At 43.7% G+C, this 17,666-nt stretch overlaps 1 protein-coding gene across 2 annotated transcripts in view; it reads right to left on the bottom strand.

The window, feature by feature from the left end:
• Positions 1–1,822: 1,822 nt before the first annotated feature.
• The window catches only part of CDC42EP3 (CDC42 effector protein 3), a 39,248-nt gene continuing 23,404 nt past the window's right edge, over positions 1,823–17,666 (bottom strand). For both annotated transcript variants that reach the window (XM_074947077.1, XM_074947078.1), the window contains exons 2-3: positions 8,233–8,289; positions 1,823–3,918 (exon numbers count right to left, since the gene is read on the bottom strand). In XM_074947077.1, the coding sequence (XP_074803178.1) occupies positions 2,858–3,628 (771 nt within the window). In that variant the 5' untranslated portion in view covers positions 3,629–3,918; positions 8,233–8,289 and the 3' untranslated portion in view covers positions 1,823–2,857. The remainder of the gene's footprint in view (positions 3,919–8,232; positions 8,290–17,666) is intronic.

Here is a 17,666-nt window from a genome sequence, read left to right as displayed (position 1 = left end):
GGCTACTTCCCACTTTACCTTGATTGGGCTCCTTCTCCACCCTCCTCAAGGTATGCCCTTACCTCAGGGCCAGGATTACAGACGCTGACTTTGTCATTTCCTGGGGAGTGCTTGACCCCACCCCCACTCCATCCCTTTCCCCAAGGCCCCACCCTGCCTCTTCCTGCCCCACCCCCCGCACTTCCTGCACGCCACTGAACAGCTGACTGCGGTGGGCAGGAGGCACTGATCGGCAGGGCTGCTGAGCCCTGGAGCACCCATGGAGTCAGCACCTATGGCCAGAATCCCAGGGCCTCTATGCCCCCCCTGGTTTCTTCCTTTTCTTCTCTAAACTCAGAGTGACTGCAAGTCTTCCCCTCACCCAGCTGTGCTTCACCATCAATTAAAAGCATATTAGCCCTGACTCTCCCCCCCATGGAGACTATCACAGGGTTAATTGGCTCTTTCCCGCTACTCAGGCGGCCTGGGTAAAACACCTCATCATAATCCCAACTCCACCACGGATCTCTGTAAGCCTGGAAAGTATGGGTGGTGGTACATGCATTCTCCCCCAACTAGTCCCACAGGGTTCCCCATACAAATGTAATACAGCTGCAGAGCTCCTGTTCCCAGTTTGTCCAGCAGATGATCAGACTCTCCATTCTACTCAGTCCTTGCTCGGGGCAACTCCTGTTGAATCTCAAAGTTTGCACAAAAGCAAAAACGTGGGTTTAAAAGAAAATCCTCAGAATTCAGTTCATCATCAGTGCTCAGGGAGCCAAAGGCAAAAGGCTGGCCTCAATGGCTCCTCAGGCTAATTTTCAGAAAGAGCCCAATCTCATTCTTGAACTGTAGTCCTTTTGAAGATTTTCCCTCAGCCAGCTCAGGGAAGAATGCCCCTCCATAATGGGCCCTGAATGGCTCATGGAGCCCTTAATCCAACAGGGAGTTGGATAGGGCCAAACTGAAGTCCAACAATTGGTCTAGGCAAAAGGGTTTAATTCCACGCAGTAGAAGCTAGAACTAGTTTAAGCCACCACCACGCACCCACAAAAAAACTCCAGAAAGTTATTTTGGTTCTGTAGGTTTTGAAGAGGAATCATTTGTTTATCCAAAATTATCAAGTTTCATTTGCAAAATTTTGGTTTCTATGTTTTCTCCCTGCCACAATTCTCTCTCTCTCTCACACACACACACACACACAGTTACAGCAACTAGAATTTTTGCAGCACCGTACTCTTCAACCCCACCTGACATACCTTTCCTCCCCCAAACTCAAACCCCTACAGTGGGGCTGGGGCTTGCAATGAAGTCCTCAAAAGGAAACTTTATGGTTGTGTCTGTACTGGAGGAATCCTCCCCATCTGAATATGGGTGTTTAAGGCCCCTTTATACTGCTCTGGCCCTTTTATCCAGCACAAAGGGAGCTGGGTGGAGGCTAGAACCTCACCCCTCAGCTGCAATTAAAAACTCTTTTCATCTGCATTAGTTTTCTCTTAATTAGCTTAGAAAGACTTGACCTTTTAGTAAAACTTCTATCTACTTTTAACTTTGGAGAGACTAACATTTAATTAAGATAATGGGGCTGACTGTCTCCTGCATGACTCATTTTCCACTAATGTTGTTCCATGCAGTGGACAATCAGCCCTCAGGTTGCCAAACCTCCAGGATTGTCCTGGAGTCTCCAGGAATTAAAGATTAATCTTTAATTAGAGATGTCATGTGACGAAACCTCCAGGAATACACCCATCCAAAACTGACAAGCCTAAATCAGGCCCAATATTTCATGTGAGAGCTACGTATTTAATCACAAAGAGACGGGGGAATTTAAACATTTATTCTTTATTGTATTGCTCAGAGTATCTATGCAATTTATGTATGTAGTGTAGTAAAGGATCCACATTTCCCCAAACATCACATTGCAGCACAGTCTCTTTACACGCTGTGAGTAATCAGTGCCTTCTTTAAAAGGTGACAATCAGCTGAAAGTTTAAGCATTTCTGGTAGTAAATGAAGGAAAAAGCTAAGTTATCAATACATATTTTTTCAAACACTCAAAAATACAGTTTACAGAGGACCGCCAATGAAGTCAAGCAACTACTTCGATGATACTCTATCTGTAAATGTAGACTCTGCAGTTAAAAAAAAAAAAAAAAAAAAAAAGCCAAATAAGCACAAAAATATATATTTTAACTTTTAAAATAATTTAAATACAGTAATATTGTGTTTGTGTTACCTGTGTTTACAACATATGGTCTATGATCTGATCTATAGATATAGGGCCAGATCCTTAGCACCTGAGGTTCTGGCCTATATTTAAAATTGAACAACCCCAAGCTGTTCACATTTGAACACAGAGCAATAGTTTAACACTGAAGAACTAGTTACAGTGCAACTAAAAGAAATAGTACTAATGAAAACTATTTAAGATTCCTAGAAAGAATCTTAGATGTAAAGCAATGTTGAAATAGTTAATATTTATTCTTCACCTCCTAAGTCTCTAGTCTGATGCTTACAGATTGATTACTCAAAAGCCACTGAAGGTCAATTAAGCTAATGGTCACAAGTAGTATTATCATCCCCCAACAACATTTCTTAATTTTCTGATAACTAATACTGGTATTTGAAAGACATTTGTATGCTTGCTGAAAACTTTTATTAAAATGTATCCTCTTGCTACGAGATGTTTAGCATACTTAAAAAAAAAACAAAACAAAAAACCACCACATGAAAAACATAAAAAAATATTTTTAAAGATTATTTTTAGAAAACCCAAACTGCAAATACAGCTGATCTTTTAATATATATATTCTTCAGTTTTTTGTTTTTTTTTTTTAAAAATGTATCATTTACAAAGAGGCAAAAAAGTACACCAGTCCTAGGATTTATTTTTGTCCATTACATTGAGGACCTCATCCAGAAGTGAGGGTCCCAGGTCAAGCTGCAATGAAAGAAGCGAGCCTGCAAGATCTGAAAGGGATTCTTCTGACTTAGTCTCTGCCTTGGTTAGTTCACATGAGAGATGACTGTCATCAAGTAAGTCAACTGTTTGCCAATCAGTGCATTGTTCAGAAAGGCTGGATGAATGACTCTCTCTGCCATTAGTATAATGCGACCCAGAACCGTTCGGCTCCCATAGGATGTCATCTTTGTACATTTCCCCATTCTCTAACTGTTTGCTTTTCTCCCGCAATTTTTCTTCCATTACTGGCTCACAACTAAGCCTTGGATTCTTTGATGGCCCAAAGGAGTCCCGCTTTGAATTAAATGTCAGTGGTGATAATAAGGGCAACACAAGGGCTTGAGAACCACCAATAGCAGGAAGCGAGATGGCATTTTTGAGCACGGGTGAAGGAGTTTCTGTAAACATGGAGTCACAGGTGCTGTTTGCCCTTAAGAACTCATTATGTCCACCAAACTGACCAACTCTTGGTGTTCCCTCATTCCCAGGTAACAGCTCATAATTTCCTTGCAGAAATGAGATGTCCCCAAAAACATCATGTTGTCCCTCTTTCCCAATGTGTATGGTGTGGCGAAAGTCTCCAAGTGGTGGACTGATCATATCAGGCGACAAAATATCCCTTAATTTGAATTTCTTCCCTTTCTTATTATTGGCAGCTTTCAGGTAGATGGGTGTCTTAGCTGGCATTTTGTTTGCAGATTTTGAGGTGGTCTGTTTTATAAGGGATGGAAAGAAACCAACCCACTTCTTATAGGAATTAGTGATTCTTCTCCAGCAGACTTTCAATGTTATCGTTGTCACATTATTGACTTGGATGGCTCTCACACATAGGGTCCATTTCTTCTGGAAAAGAGAATCTGGAAATTAAGAGAGCTGAAGAACCCCAATGCAGAGCCTTCCAAGTTTAAGCATACAACTGTCCTTCAGGTGAGGAGTCAGTGACCAAGTACTCTATTACTTCCAAAACCTGAGAAAACCTGTATGGGAAACAAAGCAGGTTATTAGCTTACTCTTCATGGTTCACTCAGCCTTGCTTTTACAAAAACAATTAGTAATGGTACTGACAGTTCCAGCCTGCAGATTAGCTTTATGATGTTGCTTCCCTTCATTAAGCAGGATAAAAGGCTTTAGTCTAACAAGGGCTAGCTAACCTCTTCCTGACTTCATAGTTTTTTGAAGTCAGAGTTCCTTAGACACGGTTGCTGAGCACAGTTCACTTGGTAAACTCACTATCTCCGTTTCTCTCTCACTCTGTCAGTCATATTCAATCTGGAGAGGCAGCAATGATATTCAAAGGTTTCCACATTGACATTTAAAAGAAAAAACCTCACACTTTTTAAACAAAACCCCACACTTTTTAACACAGAGGCCTATACGCATTAAGATTGAGATAGGTCTGAGAAAATTCAAAGTTAGATTCATATAGCCAAGATTTTCAAAAACGGTGTCAAAGGCTATGACTTACAGCGAGCGGCACAGCTGCCCTGCTGTAAGCTCTCTAGCGTAGCCGCTCTAAGTCAATGGGAGAGAGGTCTCCTGTCGGCTTAATTACTCCAGCCCCAGCAAGCGGCAGTAGCTATGTTGGCATGAGAAGCTCTCCCACAGACATAGTGCTGTCCATACCAACCCTTAAGTCGGCATAAGTTACGTTTGGCTAATTCACATCCATGAGTGACATAACTATGACAACTTAAGATGTAGTGTAGCCGTGGCGCCTAGATTTAGGCTCCTACCCCCATACTGAAGCATCTAAATAAGACATCTGATTTTCAAGAGTGTTAATCATCCACCACCTCTCATTGTTGTCGCCCCCTCAAAAAAAGGAAAGAATCAGATCATTTATTTAGCAGCCTAACTGTAGGCCCTCTTTTGCTTCCCTGAAAGATCAAAATTTTAGAAAGTTATGCACAACTGAAAAGATCTTAGAAAGGAAACTCCCACCTCAGCCTTAACTACAGTTGTCATTAGCACTTCAATTATAATCGAGTTAAAAAAAAAAACCTATGTCAATCCAAAATTGCACATTTGAAACAAATCACAGGACATAAGGAAGTGCAGAAAGGGTTAAAAACCATATCCCAGGTTAAACTCTACTGAAGCCAATGGAATTAGGTTACAGGTTCTAACAGCAACATTAATTCAGGCAGGCTGCATGCTATCTGCAGTCAATTAGATTTAGTTACTAAAATGAGCATTAAAAATAAAGGTACATATTTAAGAACAGAAAACATCACTTATGTGCAAGGTGGTCAAGTTCACTTTAATTTTTTTTTTATTTCTTGGCTTTCTGGGTGTGACTTTCAAGCCAGTCCTCCAGTTTTTACAGGCAAAATTTCACATCCACAATTAACTGCGCCTAGTATTGATTCAGGAAGGAGCAACATTGTGGGAGTAATTCACTGTTGGTGCCAAACACCACAAGAAAGACTGGCCCAGCTTGAAAGTCAGCCCTCTGCAAGGTTTACCCTTTTGACTTATTGCTAGTCAGTTCCTAAAAGTGCACACTAGAAAACTAAGTGCCTAGTTAAAAACTCTTAACTAACTTCTAACATGCACTGGAAAAGTGACCTTCATATCCCTCCCTTGGCTTCCCTTTCTCCATCATATAAATGTCAGCTATGTGTCCTCACTTCCAAGGAACTTTATGACCCTTCCTCATCCAATCTCATCTCTCATTCAGGATGATCGGCCCATGATGCCAGCCTCTGCAGCCCTGCTGTAACAAGAGCAAGGGAGCGGATCTGTGACAGCAGAGCTGCAGAGAACTTCTGGGGCTGCTGCAGGGCCCAGGACAACGGATCCCTGCAGGCAGAGTAGGGGTTTGTGGGTCCCTGGGCCAGAGCAAGTGGAGGCCCTTTCTTACCCCTTCCACCTGTAGTCCCTCCCACCCTCTGGCGCTTCTGCAGGGGAGGAGTGGGGTTGGGCTGCGGGGGCTTCCCCCACTCCCCAGCAGGAGCAGCAGGCAGGCGGAGTGGGACAAGCCCCTGCACTCCGACCCCGCTCTCTGGCAGGAGCGCCAGGGGGACAGAGCAGGGCAAGCCAGTGCGGGGGCACCCATTTTGCTGGTGCTCTTGGGCACGGGCCCCATTGGCCCATGGCTAATCCACTACTGCCTGCAGACAAGGTAGGGGTGAGGGAAAGGAAGCAGTCCCAGCAGGGCAGAGCAGAGACCCCTGGCCAGGGCTGTCAGGAGGAGGACAACAGTAACGAACCTCCGGCCATGGTGGAGGCCACCCAGTGCAGTGGCTGAATGGCTCAGTCCATAGGCAGGAACTGTTCAGGAACACCCCATGGCCATGCGCTCATCCTCCTTCTGGCAGTCCTGACTGGGGGGCGGGGGGGGTGGTGGTGGTGGTGGTGCCTCTGCTCTGCCAGGCCATGACCACATACTGCCCTGCACCTTGTGCCTCAGTGTCTTGGACCCCTGCTGTTGGTGTTGGTAGCCCCCTGCAACCCCGCTGTTGGCATTGCCCTAGCCATACCTCCCTCCCCTGCCTAAATTTACAGCAACTGTAAAAATAAAAATGGTTTAAAAAATTTCTTAAAAATGAAAAATGCAGTATTAATAGTTGATATAAAAAGTCCCGGATTCTGCCAAGGCTATTCATAGCACAATGAGGTTGGGTCCATGACTAAGGCTCCTAGGCACAATGGTAAAATAAATAGATAAAAAGGGAACAAATAAACTTAATTTAAAAAAAAAAAAAAAAGGTGAAAAGGATCTCCTTCAAATTAAAAATAAAACAACAACAAAAATCCACTCCCCCACCCCCATGTACTTTGAATAGAGACCAGGCCTGAGACATTTCCGCCTCAATGACACATTTTCAGTTATAACCCTGTTTTCACTCAAGCAGTTTTACCTTCCAGTCTATGTTACCAAGCAAACATTTATAATGCTGTCTCAGACTCCTTTCAGCAGTCTCGTCAACCCAGTGCACAGTCAGCATAAGCCTCCCTCATGCAGCCTAAAATTTTCAACGGATGCCTCAGTTTATACCTCAGCCAGTACTTCAAAAACAGTTACAAGCTAGTTTTTGAGGACTAGGGCTACCAGGGAGAGGTAAATACAAAAAAGGTAAAGGCGGATTCCCATCTCCACCCCCAGCAAGGCCAGACGCAATTCCCTGGTAAGAAACCCAGCCCCCACACCCATCCCATCTTTTGGGAGGGTGAGGATGGGATTTCTATTGGAGCAGTGGTTTTCAACCTGGGGTTCACAGACTATAAGATTTCCAAAGGGGTCCGCAAATGAAAAAAGTTTGAAAACCACTTTATTAGAGTGATCTCTTTTAAGGGCTCCATCTTTCATAGCCATCTCTGCTTAACAGGGGTTTTAGCACTGTTTTACATACAAAGTTGCACCAGTTTAACAAGATCGGCACATCACCACACCTTCAGTTCCACCGGTGTAACTTTTGGGTTCAGATCAAGCCTTAAATCTGAAGTCTCATCCCCAAACTGCTAGGGGGAAGGAGGTGCCTCCTGCAAGGGAGAGGGTCTCCACTATTTTGCCCCTACCCTTGGAACCTTCTCTCCTCTGATTAACTCCAGTGCATGCTCAGAACTTTCCCAAGCAGAAGCAACATACATCGGACATCTTCAGTTTCACTGCTGCTGTTCAGAACCCTGTGAGCAGCAGTCAAAAGTGACCAGAACCATGTTGACTTCACTTTGATGCTGCTTGGCAAAACTAAAAGCAACTAATCTGTGCATCTGCCAACTCAACAAAATGACACTGCATTGAGCCTGCATCAGTTTACATTTGGGAGGTTCTCTTAATTTACACAAGAGTTAGAAACATACGAAATAATCTTCAGCTCTTCAGAATTTAACAGGAAAATCTCTTGCCTTGTAGATTTGTCACTTAATCATTAGATGAATGTATTTTTCAAGCCCTGACAAGACACTCTTTGTCTTGAATTTAAAAAACCAGCAGATGCATTAGGTACTAGACTGCTATTCAGATACTTTCCTGTTTGTCAACACTAACAAGAACATGCATTGAAATGGTCCTCAATTAGCACAATGGCAAACTCCCTTGAAAAGCTGGGCACTCAACATACATACAGAATATATTTTATGCTGCTTACAAAACCAAAGGCCAACAGAGTAATCATGCAAGACAGAAATGGGTTCTACAGAAAATGCATTACTCAAACTAGATCAGAGGCTCTGGTGCAGCTACAACCCATGGCTGGCTGATGGCTGAAGTCAAGGCAAACTAGTCAGTACAGTACAGACAAGCCCTTAGTTATAAGCAGTACTGATATACTTAATTAAGAACTTACCATCTCTTATCTCTGAAATCCCATCTAGATTTCTGTATCTGCAGCAGGCAGCAGGCCCTGGAAAATATGAGAGAAGGACATATATGTCTGTTTCCTGGAAAAGATCCCTTAACTTCTGTGTTTATATAGCCCCAAACCCCTTCTGAGTAGCTCCAACCAAATCAGTTAGTACTGTTTAGCTCTTTTGTTGCTCCCTGCTAAAGAGTCTGCATCCTTTTGATTCAGGCCACAGATTTAATTACTCCATAAAAGATTCAGGCCAATTCACACGCCAGTTCAGTTCAAGTGATTTACCCTAACTCTGCTCAACCCAGCCCTTTTAGATTAAATTTACCCATTCTGTCCCAGGTTAACTCAAAAGAAACTAAAGACGACAAAAAACCACAAATACATGAGAAAAATCACACACCCTGCTCCCCACTGGACATATATTTATTTATCAGGGATAGGGAATGCATGGAAAGCTTCAAATATTTGATGTCTTGGTGAGCTGAAGGGAGTATAAAGGGAACTGGTTCATTTTCAGGCACACTTTCCTCTCCACTTCCCTTCCCAAAGGTGTGAAACACTTCTTATATGGATTCTGTCCCTAAACGTTTTCATTTCCTCTAGTTAGATTCCCCCAATTTAATGAAACGTTAGAAGAAAAGTATGCCAGCAATGTTTAGACAGGTGGCGAAGATAGCTGAACTGCAAGGATAGGCTAGGACAGATGGAAGGAACTTAGAGTCCCTGCCTCTAGATATCTTCCATGTCTGCTCTCCCCACAAAGTCCCTTCTTATGTTGAGGATTGTCATAAATATAAAGGGAAGGGTAAACACCTTTAAATCCCTCCTGGCCAGAGGAAAAACCCTTTCACCTGTAAAGGGTTAAGAAGCTAGGAGAACCTCGCTGGCAAAATGACCAATGAGGAGACAAGATACTTTCAAAGTACCTTAGTTGCCTCTACTTAAATGCACAATGAGATAAAGCTGCCATTACAATGGTCATACTAAAATTTCAGTTACCCACCCCACTAAAATTGTAATTCACTCATCTAGGAACTATTATTTTAGTCTTTCAATCAGCAATCTTAAGACAGCCTTGTACTTATTAACACCTGAAAGGATATCTCTGAAATCAGAAAGGTGTCCCACAATGTCTGTTCTCACCTCTCTGACCATCGGTTTGAACTCTACTGCCCTGATCTCAGGTGACTAACCGTCAGCCCCACCCCATACATTCCTTTGCAAATTTGAAAGTCCCCTTCTTGTTTGCTCCGTGATGCGTACAGTGGTCTCAGCACATCTTTCTAGGTGGTCATGCCTGCCCCACACAATCCTGCACTTGGAGCAATGCCGAGCTGCTGGACCTCATCAGCATTTGGGGAGAGGAGGCAGTGCAGTCACAGCTGCGCTCCAGCCATCGGAATTATGATACCTATGGACAGATTTCTAGATGTGTGATAGAAAAGGGCCATGACCGGGACACACTGCGGTGCAGGGTCAAAGTGAAGGAGCTGCGGAACGCCTTCCACAAGGCTCTTTCCTCTGGTGGTTGTTTTTTAATAAAAGAAGAATTGTTCTGATGTGAATACAATCTTTATTCCATTAATTGAAAGAAAACAGAGCCCCGCAAAACGGTAGGCAATTGTCTTAAACCTTCATAGTGCATCGTCTGCACCAATCACAATCACCTCCTAGCATTACAAGAACTGCACTCCCGAGCATAGCAACAAATATTAGTGGCTTTCAGCTTCAAATTGATGCCTCAAGGCATCCCTGATCCTTATGGAGCCATGCTGCGCCCCTCTAATAGCCCTGGTCTCTGGCTGTTCAAATTCAGCCTCCAGGCGCTGAGCCTCAGTGGTCCAGCCCTGAGTGAAGCTTTCACCCTTCCCTTCCCAATTACGATGAAGCGTACAGCTCACAGATATAAACATAGGAATATTGTCATTGGCCATGTCCAGCTTCCCATACAGGCATTTCCAGGGGGCTTTTAAACAGCCAAATGCTCACTCCACAGCCATTCTGCACTTGCTCAGCCTGTTCTTGAATCGCTCCTTGCTGCTGTCAAGTTGCCCTGTGTATGGCTTCATGAGCCAAAGCATTAAGGGGTAGGCTGGAGTCTCCCAGGATCATAATGGGCATTTCGACTTCCCCTACGGTGATCTTCTGGTCTGGGAAGAAAGTCCCTGCTTGCAGCTTCTTGACAGGCCACTGTTCCGAAAGATGTGCGTGTCATGCACCTTTCCGGACCAGCCTGCGTTAATGTCTGTAAAACGCTCACGGTGATCCACAAGTGCCTGGAGAACCATGGAGAAATACCCCTTGTGATTAATGTACTCGGTTGCTCGGTGGTCTGGTGCCAGAATTGGCATGTGTGTGCCATGTATCGCCCCTCCGCAGTTAGAGAAGCCCATTTGTGCAAAGCCATCCACAATCTAATGCACGTTGCCCAGAGTCATGGTGTTTCGGAGCAGGATACAATTAATGGTCCTGCACAGTTCCATCAACTGGTCTCCAGTCCAGCTGTTTTCTGTATGCTCCATAATATCTGTGAGAGTAAGGGGGAGACGTTTATGGAGGGGTGGGAGGTTGAAGCAAATCGCCTGGTGGCCGATTTTGGAGCAGCCAGACACCAAGGCAATTTAGAAGAGCACAGCAGGGTGTGCTGCACATCAGAGAGGCTTTGAAAACCAGTGTCATGACTTGCCAGTCTACAGTGTGACAGTTCTGTGTGTTTCTCCTTGCTGCAAACCCACCCCCCTTTGTTGATTTTAATTCCCTGTAAGCCAACCACCCTCCCCCCTTCAATCACAGCTGGCAAAGGAAATAAAGTAACTATTGTTTTGAAACCATGCATTCTTTCTTTATTAATTAAAAAGAACGGAGATAACTGACAAGGTAGCCCGGGTGGGGTGAGGGAGGAGGGAAGGACAAGGCCACATTGCTTATTGTAGCCCCATTACAGATCAAAACTGTTTGAATAACAGCCTTCTGTTGCTTGGGCCATCCTCTGGAGTGGAGTGGCTGGGTGCCCGGAGCCTCCCCCCACGTTCTTGGGCGTCTGGGTGAGGAGGATATGGAACTTGGGGAGGAGGGAAGGCGGTTATACAATGGATGCAGCGGGGCTCTGTGCTCTTGTTGGCTTTCCTGCAGCTCCAACAGATGCTTCATCATATCCGTTTGCTCCCCCATTAGCCTCAGCATCGCCTCCTGCCTCTGCTCTTCACGCTCACTTAATGCTTTCCTGGCTTCTGCCACTGAATGCCTCCATGCATTAAGCTGTGCCCTATCAGTGCGGGAGGACTGCATGAGCTCGGAAAACATGTCACCGTGAGTGCATTTTTTTTGCCTTCTAATCTGCGATAACCTCAGGGACGGAGATGATAGGGGGCGCATGGAAACATTTGCACCTGCAGGGGAAGATAAAAAGGGAGAGTAAAATGCAAGATGATACATTTCTGAGAACAAAACGGAGACTCTTTCACAGAGAATCAAGCAATTCACAACAGACAGCACATGTGCTTTAGGTACAAGGTTGCATTTTGCCTTTTATATTGAGCGCCTGCCGGTATGGTGACACATCACACATGGCTGGGCAACAGAATTCGGTTTCCAGGCAGCCATAGTAAGCCTATTGGTACGCGGGATTGGCTTCTTATGCCTTCATAACATGTGGGAATGGTTTCAAACTACAGCGCCATCCTTTCCCATAGCAAGCAATGACGGTTAGGTTTCACAATTAAAAGGAGGGGCTGCGCTTTTCGGGTGGATGTGCAGCACACACCTCCCCACACCCCACCACGTGGCTATTCTCTGGGATGATCCCTTCACCCCTCCCCCTGCCGCGTGGCTATTCTCCGGGGTGATCCCTTTTAGCCAAGCACAAACAGCCCGGCATGAACGTGGTCCTTTTACTGTTCCCTTACAAAAATTCCCCTATTTCAACCAGGTGACCATGAATGATATCACTCTCCTGAGGCTAACACGGGAAGATATAGACCAAATGTTGCTTGAATGCGACCAAAACCCAGGACCATTCGCTGCCCTGCTTTGTGCTGCAATGATTCCAGACTACTTGCTACTGGCTTGGCGTGGTGAAGTGTCCTACCGTGGAGGATGAAATAAGGCAGCCCTCCCCAGAAACCCTCTGCAAAGGCTTTCAGAGTACCTCCAGGACAGCTTCATGGAGATGTCCCTGGAGGATTCCCACTCCATCCTCAGACACATTAACAGACTTTTCCAAAAAGAAAAGGAGTACTTGTGGCACCTTAGAGACTAACCAATTTATTTGAGCATAAGCTTTCATGAGCTACATCTCACTTCATCGGATGCATATTGTGGAAAGTATAGAAGTCTCTAAGGTGCCACAAGTACTCCTTTTCTTTTTGCGAAAACAGACTAACACGGCTGCTACTCTGAGACTTTTCCAGGAGCTGTACTGGCCACGAATGCATCCCAATTCTTCAGGGCAAATCAAATATTAAACACTATTGCTTTAAAACCCTGTACTGTAGTTACAAAGGTGCACTCACCAGATCTACCTTCTCCGGCTTCAGGGTCGGGGATCCCGCCTTGGGAGGGTATTGGCTCCAGGGTGATGAAAAGGTCCTGGCTGCCAGGGAGAATGGATTCACCTCTTGCCTGCTGCACATCCTCCTCCTCCTCTTCCACAAAATTCTCCTTGGTGTTGCGTGAGACTCCCCCCTTGCAGGTGTCCACGGACAGTGGTGGGGTACTGGTAGGGTCCCCCCCTAGAATGCCACGCAGCTGATCATAGAAGCAACATGTATGGGGCTCTGACCCTGAGCGACCATTTGCCTCCTTTGTCTTTTGGTAGGCTTGCCTCAGCTCCTTAACTTTCACGCGGCACTGCTGCGTGTCCCTGTTGTAGCCTCTGTCCATCATGCCCTGTGCGATTTTTGGCATATATATAATTAGTATTTCTTCTTTTTGATCGGAGTTTGGCCTGCACAGATTCTTCTCCCCATACAGCAACCAAATCCAGTGTCTCCCTTTCGGTCCATGCTGTAGCTCATTTGCGATTCTGGGGGGACTGCATAGTCACCTGTGCTGCTGAGCTCACCACGCTGACCAAACAGGAGATGAAATCCAAAATTTCCCAGGGCTTTTCCTGTGTACCTGGCTAGTGCATCGGAGTTGAAAGTGCTGTCCAGAGTGGTCACACTGGAACACTCTGGGATAGCTTCTGGAGGCCAAAACCGTCTAATTGCATCTGCACTATCCCAAATTCGACCCAGCAAGCTCGATTTTAGCGCTACTCCCCTCCCCAGAGAGAAGTACAGAAGTTGATTTTAAGAACCCTTTAGGTCAACGGAATGGGGTTGGTTGTGTAAACGCATTCATTTTAAAATTGACCTAATGCGGCTAAATTCGACCTAACCCCATAGTGTAGATCAGGGCTTAGAAACATGGGTGTTGAGAAAGTTTTAATGCCCAAGTAAAAACTTTGTATATATGTGTAAGTGACAAAACAAAGTGCAAGGCAATGGAAAACAAGACAATTTGTATGAATCCTATTCATGGGTAAGAGTGAACCTCTCTATGTTGTAGGTCTTCCCTTCCCCAAAGATTAAAGTAGAAAAGATAAATCACCATGGGTGGGAGAGTGGTGAAGTCCTGAACTGGATTAAAAACTCTGCTCTCCCGCAGACCTCAATGAGTAGGTCTACACAGCAACTGGGGAGGTGTGATTCACAGCATGGGTAGACAGACTCATGTTAGCTCAGCTTGAGCTAACACACTCAAAACAGCAGTGTGGACACTGCGGCACTTGCTAGCACTCAACTAGTACTCGATGGCTCTCGCTAGCCAACTGAGTCCAAACCCTGGGTTTGGGTTCAGGTGGCTAGCCCAAGCTCTCACTAATGTTGCACCGTCCACACTGCTATTTTTAGCATGAACCTGTTTACCTGTGCTGAGAATCACACCTCCCAGCTGCAGTGTAGACATACACAATAAGGTTTTTGAGCAAAACCAAGCTCTTTTACTTGAGCTCTGCATCATTTCCCCAAATAGGACTTTTTATAAATCATGTATAATTCAATATAGGTCGTTAGAATAATTTAAAAATTCTTTTCAGTTTTGTTTTAGATCATCATATGGAAGAGAACCTAACAGAATGAAAACGAAGTGTTCAAAATGGGCCCAATCTTTGCGTTCCCAATGCATGATTTCAATGAGAGTTCATGTGTGAGCATCATCGGACTGGGATTATTGCATGTTGGGTGCTCCATTTCTCATACAAGTGAAAGACATGTGTCAGACACTGCCTTTCTAGCTGGGATATGTCACTGTCACCTATCACTTGCCTCGGACTTTGCTGATATGACTGCACTATGCCAGAGAGAAACGCAATTCTTGCTGCTTCCTTTTGGAATCTGTTTGCTGACAATAAACATGACTTGGTAAAGAGTCCTCCACAGGAGTCATGTCATGTCAGATATATAATGTACCTGGTATATCTTTTTCTGGAAAGTATCAGGGGGTAACTGTGTTAGTCTGCATCCACAAAAACAACAAGGAGTCTGGTGGCACCTTAAAGACGAACAGATTTCTTTGGGCATAAGCTTTTGTGGGTAAAACACCATTTCTTCAGATACAACATTGGAAAATGTTGCCCAGCTTTAATTGTATATAAGAATAATGCCCAAAGCCACTTAAATCTTTAGGCTCTGAGTGCCTGGTATTGCTTTGAAAACCAGTTATGCTTCAGATACTGCTTTGCAAAAGCAGACTAATTTCAACTAATTAAACATGATCGGACCTTATTCTACGTTTGGCAAGAACAATAAAGGTACAAAGCATGAAATACTAGAGTGTGGCAGCAGCACCACTATAATTAAGACTGGAACTACCTCATTAACAGCTCATTTTTCTAAAGCTCTGTGATCTCCAGGCTCTCTCAGACGGTCTTGGAAAATGAAGTACATTTTGAGGGTCTGATGTCGGACTAGGGTCTGATGTCGGTCCAAATTTAAGGTTTTTGGAGCAACTGGTTCCTGAGATGCAGCCCCCTAAAAATCATGTTTTTTTTTAATAAAAAAAAGTGCATGAATTTCAAGTGAGCCCACGTACTATGGCTCTGATCATTCCCAAACTTATCACATCAGATTGGGACTGATCTCAGCTAGTGTCCATCAACCACTGTCCCTTTGGGGGAGCAATATTTCAAAAGTTATGCAGGGTAAAAGTTACACCTCACAGTGTGGCTCCAGTCAACTTGATAACCCAGAATTTGCCCATGTGCAGCGTGAGTTCTGTCAACACAGCTTTGCAGGCAGCCTGGAATTAAGGTGGCAGTCTAGGACTGAATCGAAGCAGCACCTATCTGTGAGAGAGTGAGCTTTCTAGGAGCAGGAGTTGTACATATTACTTGCTTTCTGCCTGCATTCCATAAGGTCTCCTTCTGGAACTTTTGTCCTGAGAACAAAGCTTAAACTCTGGTAAAAGCTGATACTTCAAAGTGCTCCAATATCCACATGAATATCCAGATTTTACTTTTGAAGTATTGTCAAGGAAAATTGCATTAATTAACAGAGGGAGGATGAAAGTCTGGTAAACAGCAGAGTGATGTAATCATGACATGCTCCTCACCCATTTCCTGAAGAATAGGATTGAATGTGATAAGAGAAAAGCAAGTAGTCGTGTCTCATCTATAGTAACAGGAAAGGTCATGAGGTTGCCAAATCAGATTATTTTAAGTAACTTTTGGCTTGTTTTTGTGGCATGGGACAGCTGTTTTCATGCAGTCATGTGGCCTGCATTTTTTCCTGCTTGCCTGTGGGGAAGCTGGAAAAAAAAACAACCAAGACCCAAACAAATAAACAAACCCCCCCCCCTTTTTTTTTTTTGAGGTTTTCACAAGTTTTTTTGGGCCAATCAGGCTTGGTTTTAGGTGGTTCTCTGGCACAGGTCCCAAAACACTCTGGAAAGGTCTCTCTCAAATGGGAAGGAACATGGGGTCCCAAAGAGACAGCCTTCCAATCCCACAAATTCCTGAAACTTCAGTGAAGGTAAATTCACATCTTGTGAGGGCATCAGCCTTTCATTGTTGCTTCTTTGGTCCAAACTGCAAGAAATTCATGGAGTCAACTGGGGAAAAAAAAACTACCGTGGAGTCACTAGGATGGAGCTTCCCTGGATCCACCAGATTCCTTCTGGCGGCAGAATACCCTTATTTTTTGATTTATACTGCAGCAGTCACTGTAAAAATGTCCACACGTTGCTTTGACAGAGCATTTCTAAAACTGATCTACAACACTCTTACTATATTAATCTTGTGCCTCTTTTGAGCATAAACTGCCAAGAATAATCATGCCAAGTTAGGCAGACTTATAACTTGAGGAACAAATATTCACTGTGAATTAGAACAAGACCAAAACCCATAAATTTTCATTTTTAATCCAAGGCAGAATTTGAACCTGAAGGTGAGAGACTCACACAACAGCCCTCTATAGGTAACCCCTCTGATATCAGATTTATTGTATTTTTTCTTTCATGTCCTCCTCCACCACCCACATTCTAGGATTCTTTTTTCATACAGAAAAAATATTTAGTGAAGTCAACAAAAATCTTTCTAGAGGATACCTTTAAAAATGTCATTATATATAAACTAGATTTATTGGATAATTAATAATATTCTTCAGTGTATGTCTCTCACACACACAAAATATCACCTCTTTAGATAACTTGATTGTACAAGTTTGACAGTCACAAGAATACTAATAAACTCATGGTTTGTGTATGTTACTATAAGATCTCCGGATAGTTGCTGAATTTTCTTTTCCGGAACCCAACGAAATTTTTGGAAAATACTGTGGGATTTACTTTTATGTAAACTTACTCAAAATACAAGAATAATGAACATTTGGTATTTTTGAGTAGTTTTAAATTAATTTGATTTATTTACCTTAAAAAAAATTCTCCAATCTTCTTCAGCTTTTCACTACCCACATGAGAGTACCACATTCACCCCTCTATAGAGACGGTCTAATCCTCCCACATCACCTGTCTCCCTCAGAGTCCAATGTTGAAGACCAAACAAAAGTAAATAAAATATTTAATAAAAAAACCAAAGTTATAGGCATTTCTAAATCTTGCAGCTGTATTCTTGTAGCACGCCCTTTCAAACAACTCAAAACACTCTGAATAAAGCGCATTAGAAGTAAAGCTTTTATTAGCAACACAGCAGCTGACATTTATATAACAGTCACTGGGTTTCAGAATTAACCCTCCTAAATTCACACCTCTCAAAGCTACTGTTTCAGTGAGTTTATCAACTCCGGAAGTCAGCATTTCAGTGGGTCACATCTGGAAAAATTTCAATGCGAGCAGAAAGACTAAAAACCTCATTTTAAAATGAAAGCTAAACTTGCAATATACAAATATTGAGACTACCAAAAATCCAGAGAGAGCCTTAATCTTCA

Source organism: Natator depressus, chromosome 3 (genome assembly GCF_965152275.1).
Source record: "Natator depressus isolate rNatDep1 chromosome 3, rNatDep2.hap1, whole genome shotgun sequence".
Taxonomy (NCBI): Eukaryota; Metazoa; Chordata; order Testudines; family Cheloniidae; genus Natator; species Natator depressus.
This window is presented reverse-complemented; position numbering and strand designations above follow the sequence as displayed.